The sequence below is a fragment of the Nothoprocta perdicaria genome, unplaced genomic scaffold, assembly GCF_003342845.1.
Source record: "Nothoprocta perdicaria isolate Ctin4 unplaced genomic scaffold, notPer1 scaffold_240, whole genome shotgun sequence".
Lineage (NCBI taxonomy): Eukaryota > Metazoa > Chordata > Aves > Tinamiformes > Tinamidae > Nothoprocta > Nothoprocta perdicaria.
In genome coordinates this window covers 544621-551058 of record NW_020455467.1, presented here as the reverse complement: position 1 = coordinate 551058, position 6438 = coordinate 544621, and the positions used below count along the sequence as shown (strand labels likewise).

Below are 6438 nucleotides of genomic sequence, written 5' to 3'. Positions count from 1 at the left end.
CGCCCTTCCTGCTCTGCTTCCCTGGCGCTGGTCTGTGTGGGGCTGAGGTGGTGTCTGCAGACGGGAAGCACTGGGGAAATAGTAGTGTTTTCAAAGCAATGTTAATACATAACAATATTTAGGCAACAGTTCCCAACGTCTCTTCCCTTAAAGACTGCGTTTTACGCTTGTCAGAGTGGCACAAATGTCAGGAAAATGCCAGTGCATTTTAAATCGAGTCTAGCACGCAATATGACATAAATAGAGGCTTCTTCTGCATCTAAAATAATACCTTTTTTTTTTTTTTTTTTCTATTATATCTGTGCTTTGTGAAATAAAGCATTGTGTGGTGGGGAATAAAGCATTTTGTGCACTGTAATACACAGTTACTGCTGAAAAACCAGGGCTCAGGCTCCTCCTGGCCGCCTTGACACTTCCTTGTTCTTAAGTCAGCTTTTCTGAAAATGCAGATTTTTCAGCTCCAGTTGAACTTTTATTTGGCATAGCCAAACACATCATAAAAAATTTGATGCATTTCATAAGAAGTTTTAAAGCCTTATGGTGCTGATTGATACTTGCTCATTTTTAAGTGCTCTATGTAACAGAAGGAGATGCAGACAGGAGTGGTGGTGTCATGAGTCTTCATATTGACCATCATGACTGCTGAAGAATCCTGTTAGATGTGAAAATACCATCTTAACTATTTCCAAATTGTATGTACTTTGGTGAGCAAAGACCATTTTATTTAGGAAGCTCTGACATTGCTCAACCAAATACTCAAGTTATTCTTGTTTTTCTTTTAATCTCTCAGGAAAAAAAATGCTTTGCAGGAACTGTAAAGTGGGCAAAATGCATAGTGCGTATGTTCAAATTCTCCGTCATATCTTTACCATTTATGTAGGTCTTTACCTCTGGCAACATATTTTTGAAGGAGTCCTTGAGCCAGCTGATGTGAGTGCACAATGGAGAGAAGGAAGCCAAAGTACAGGAAAAATGCACTTCAGGTACTAGCTGCATGGTATCTGCTTAGTTTGTGTTTATTTTAATCTATATGTTGGAAACTGAAGGAGTATAAAGAAAATACACATGTGCATTATTTTATCCATCTCCTCGAAATGCCTTTTTTTAATACCTTTAGTTGCAAATTCCTTAATTTTATAGTGTTTTGTTACCCAAGGAGTTTTTTCTTACTTTTAACTTCAGTTATGACACTAGCTCCTTAAAAAAAAAAAAAAAAAAAAAAAAAAAAAAAAAAAAAAAAGGTATGAATTGGTTACTAAGATAGCATAAGGTAGCAGATGTTATAATTTGACAAGCTGGTACAAACATACAAATCTATCTGCCTTTTTAAGGATTAGTCTTTAGAAATTAAATAGCTGAAGTTCCATTTTTCTAGTCACATTAGAAAATTTATTTGGTAGGCCTTTTTGTAAGGAAGTGTATGAATATGGCTGCTTACTGATACAAAAGTTATTTCTCTGGGACTGTTGACCTCTTCATTGTCAGATGGAGTCACAGAATATTTGGGGTTGAAAGGGACCTCAGGAGATCATCTGGTCCAAGGCCCTGCTTGAAGAAGGTCAGCTAGAGCAGGTTGCCCAGACATTCCCAGGTATTTTGGATATTCCTAGGGATGGAGGCCCAACAACCTCTCTGTTCCAGTGTACAGCCATCCTCAGTGAAGAAGTTTTCTTCTTGTTCAGCTGGGATTTCCTGCATTTCAGTTTGTGCCCACTCTTGTGCTGCTTGTCCTGACTCTTGGCACCACTGAGAAGAGGCGACTCCGTCTTGCTTGCACACTTCCTCCTTCTCTTTCCTTCCTGTGGAACCTCCAAACAGCAAACGGTGACAGCTTTCACAGGGCCAGCGGGAAGAGCTTGTGGAGCATGGAGCAGTTAAGGCCTTCATCTGGGCAGGGAAACCTTTGTTCTCAGTTCTTTTCCCAGAGTGAGCAGAGCAGATATCGGAACATTAAAAAGTTCCCTGCCACTGCAGATGAGTGGTCAGGCTAGCGAAGACATTAACCTTACAGTGGTGGTGGGAGATGCTGTTTGGGAGGAGAACCTGGCCACTGTTTCAGTCCTTCCTCCTCATCTCCTCCAGGGTTTGTGTTGGCGATTCTAGGAGTTACATCCCTAGTTACTCTTCCCATCAGTGTGTTGGAGTGTGTTACAGCCCTGTTGTCCTTACATTTGTCTAGGTCCCTCTGAGTCTGCTGTTACTGTCTTTGTAACATCTTCTGGCAGCAAACTGCAGATACTCACTATGTGCTGTATAAAAATGGAATTTCTCATTTTTCAATCAGTCTCCTTCTGGTTTCTCTCCTGCTAGAACTTTACCTAATTGTAGTAATGCAGGTTTTGGTGGATGGCAGTTCTCTATTTACCCTGTCCATCCAGTCTCTTCTCCAAAGCGGAAGAGTCTCTGCCTGTAAACTCTTTACTTCTAAGATTGCCCTCCATCCGCTCAGTCATCCTAGTTGTCCTGCTCCAGGTATCTCCTTATTCCATTTGTCCTTCCTGAGATGTGGAGACCAGTTAATAATGATCAATTAGCTTGCTGATAATGCCCAACACTGTTGGGCTTTTTTAGCTATTGCTGCACAATGAACAAGTGGTTTCAAATGACTGTTAACAGTAACTTCTCCATTTGATGTAAGTGTGTTAGGGTTCTTGTGTCAGAGAATGAGGTGGTTTGAGAATCCTCTGAGATGCTTTTCTCCTCTCTTGAATGCCTGTTTATACCTTTGTCATCCTGTGGTCCTATCAGTTCGCTAGCTCTCTTTCAGTTTTTGACATATTTAAATAACATTTTCTGTCAACTTAAGCATCCTTTTACAAGGCAATTCTCAAATTGCGTTTAAATCTTCTTGATTTTTTGTTAATACTCAATCTGCCATGTTCTGTGTGCTTTCCTATCCTCCTTACTTGGGCAAGCTTTTCACTTTTTCCCCCTGAATCTTGGGGTTTTCTCTTCAACAGCCTCCTTGGGCTTTCCCTTAAGCTGTTTGGTTTTTTCTTTTTTTTTTTTTTAACTAGATTACATTATTTTCTTTTTGATTTGTAGCACACAATTTACAGACGTCTAATGCAGTACTTACAAGTTGCTTACAAGCTTTATTGTTTAGAGTACGGCTCTTAAGGGTTTTCATATAATTCCTTTATTTGATACTGAATATTTCTGTGCTGGATTTATTCGATATGCTCTTTCCTACTTCAGTCTCAAAATTAATTGTATTGTGATGGCTGTTACAGAGTGACTGTCTGACTAATACCGGTGATTTAGGTCCTGGATGTTACTGAAGACCCAGTCCAGAATAGCATCTTTTCATATGAGTACTAAGACTGGGAAGAAAAAGTAAGGACTTTCTAGGAAGCAGTCAGTCATTGCATACAAAAATGCACTCTCCACACCTCATCCCTGTTAGGCAAAGTTAGTTTTGCTCTAACTGTAGACACTGACAGCAGGAATTGTTACACAGCTGCATGAGAGTGAATTGCATTCACTTCATAGAAGAAAAAGTCCCGAGAGTACAGGCTGTGTGACGAAGGTCCTTAGAGGATGCGATGGTTTCAGTAATTTGCATTGGAGGTGTTTGTGCTTTGGCTTTCACAGCTTCATCACGGGCCCGGCCGTGGTGCCGGGCTACTTCTCGGTGGAGGCTGAGCACGTGGTGCTGGTGCTGAACGGGCGGGAAGAGGCCAAGGTGGCGCAGGCCGCCCGGTGGCTGCTCTTCGCCCAGACGCTCCTTGAGAGCCGCAGGATCCGGCACGTGGCCGTTGTGCTGCTCGGCAGCGAGCGGTGCCGCAACGACTGGATACGGCCCTTCCTGAGCCGGAACGGGGGCTTCGTCAGGCTGCTCTTCGTAACCTACGACTATCCGTTGGCTAACGAAGAGGACATTTTCCAGTGGCCTTTGGGAGTAGCTACGTAAGTGCCGTGGACACAAAGTATAGTTGAAGTGTGTTATGTCTGTGTGTGTGTGTGTGTGTGTGGAGTGGAAAATACCTCTGAATGTCTCTGCGCTGTCCAGAATGATGGTAAATTGTGGTAAATTGTGTACCTCAATTCAATTTTCTAAATCAAGCATTAGAATATTTAGAAATTACGTTCTGAATTAAAAACAGTATATGAGAATGACAGGGCTTAGGGAGCTGTGTGAAAATCGAACCTTTGCCTAGGAATGGTTTTTGTTTGGTTATTTTTACATTTAGTAGATCTGTTCTCAACATTTGTTGTAACTGCTGATATAACATGGGGATTCAAAATTTTTATAGAATCAGGTTTCAAGTAGTGCTTGTTTAGAATAGGAATGGCTTAGTATGGGTGATAATGTTACTCTTTAATTGCCTCTGCCCCCTTTGTGTCACTGGCCTGGGGCAGGGTTGCAGTCAGACCCAGTTCTCCAGTAGCCCAAGCTGGTTTCTCTGCTCTTCTCTTGCATCAACAAGTAGAAGCAAGCTTAGTTCAGCTACAATGAAACTGGAACAATGAAGAAGTTGATCCCAGCTCCTCAGCTAAAGCCGTGTTACACTGGCAGTTACAACGATGAAAATGAGTGAAAATGTTCCTTTGAGAGGCTACCAGGGCTATTTGCTGCTGAGAGGCGTGTTCAGAGATGCAGATTGCTGAGATGTTAGCTCTGCAGTAACCATTAGCCTGGGAAAATGTTTTTATCTTTGACATAAAGCATATTGTTATCTAATGGGTATCTTCTCATTACAGCTACAGAAATTTTCCAGTTGTAGAACCAAACTGGGCAATGCTACATAATCCAAGATCATATCTGTGCAACTTTTTGGGAACAATTTATAAAAATTCTTCTAGGGAAACCCTATTGGAAATTCTGAAACAGGATGGGCTTGATAAACTTTGCTGGATTGCAGCCAGAGAACAGTAAGTGCTTTGAGCTACTTCATGAAAACACTTTGACTTTCTTTCCTTATTCATTGTTACTAACCTTTTCTTCACTGTCTAAAAACTAGTACAAATAAACAGCCGTAAATGGAACAGAGAACATTGCAAAGTCTTTTTGTGTAGGTTGTCAGTAACTTAACAGCCTCAATGTTACAGAAAGTATGATTTTAAATGCATATAAAAATGTTCTCTGTATACTTACTATATGTAAAGACAGTCATTTAGGTCTTGGACACATTTGTTTATGGTGGCAGAAAAAATACTTGTCTTGCAGATTGTGCCTATTAGCGAGCTGCTAGAAGAAGACAACTGTGTTTTGTTTAATTAGTTTTATAAAGAAGTGTGGATTTAATCTTCTATTTCAATTAAATAGACAGGCCTTTGGACTAATATCCATAATGTTTTTCCCAAACAGTACAATACTACACAGTGTTTGGTAATAGGCATGGTACTGCTGAAGACGGCCTTGGTTGTGCTCAGGTTTTATCTGTGCCATAGAAGCTCCTGGGTGCTCTAGGCAGACTGGCCGAGTAGCAGGCTCCTTTACGTTGTGTTTTTGATGAGTGAACCTCTCCTGGTTTAAATATTGGCGCAAAACAGTTTCATCAAACAGTCCATCATATGTGTCCCAGCATGTCTGTTTACAAAATAATTTGTAATATTTTAGAAGGTATAATTTTAGAAGGTATAGAAGGTTTAGAAGGTATAAATTTAGAAGGTATAATGTAATATTTTAGAAGGTTTAATAATACTTAGGTTTAAAAACAAAAGTCGTGTGTATGTGTGAAATGTTGACATCCATGTGTTCATAACTTTCCCTTTAGTTATAATGTATTTAAGCCTGTTGAAAACTGTTAATTTTCACCGCTTTGTTTTCCTAGGTGGCAGCCTCAAGAAACAAATGAAAGTTTCAGAAATTATCAAGATGCTTTGCTGCAGAGTGATCTGACATTGTGCCCCGTGGGAATAAATACAGAATGCTATAGAATATACGAAGCCTGTTCGTATGGATCTGTGCCGGTTGTAGAAGATGTAATGACACCAGGTGACTGTGGAAATTCCTCCGTGCATCACAGTGCTCCGTTGCAGTTACTAAAGACCATGGGGGCTCCATTTATCTTTATTAAAGACTGGAAAGAGCTTCCTTCTCTTTTAGAGGAAGAAAAGAAAAAGAGCTTACAAGAGAAGATTGAGAGGAGAAGAAAGCTGATAGAATGGTATCGAAACTTCAAAGCGTGGATGAGGCAGAAATTCATTCATACTTTGGAAAAATCATTTTTACCCGATGATAAAGGATAAATTGCTTTTGCTTTTTTTAAAATCTAAACTATATTGAAAGCTTTTTTTTTTTTCTTTCTTTTTTACAAAAAAGATGAAATCCCAAGCTGTTCATTTTGATGTCTGTAGAGTTGCACTAAGAGCTAAGTTTGGCCCTCCATGCTTAGCCGCTTTTAGAGGGGATATTGACTTGGAAGGGTAGTAGCCTGCAATGATGACAACAGTAATTTTATCACTAATGATACAGTTTCCATGTTGTCTCTC

General features: G+C 40.2%; 1 protein-coding gene across 1 annotated transcript; it reads left to right on the top strand.

Annotated features, from left to right (window-relative positions):
* The first annotated feature begins 318 nt into the window (after nucleotides 1–318).
* Nucleotides 319–6202, top strand: RXYLT1 (ribitol xylosyltransferase 1). The gene is made up of 4 exons (XM_026039799.1): nucleotides 319–983; nucleotides 3595–3909; nucleotides 4705–4875; nucleotides 5778–6202. Exons 1-4 carry the CDS (start codon nucleotides 799–801, stop codon nucleotides 6193–6195), a joined length of 1089 nt encoding a protein of 362 aa, XP_025895584.1. The 5' UTR covers nucleotides 319–798; the 3' UTR covers nucleotides 6196–6202.
* Nucleotides 6203–6438: the final 236 nt, after the last annotated feature.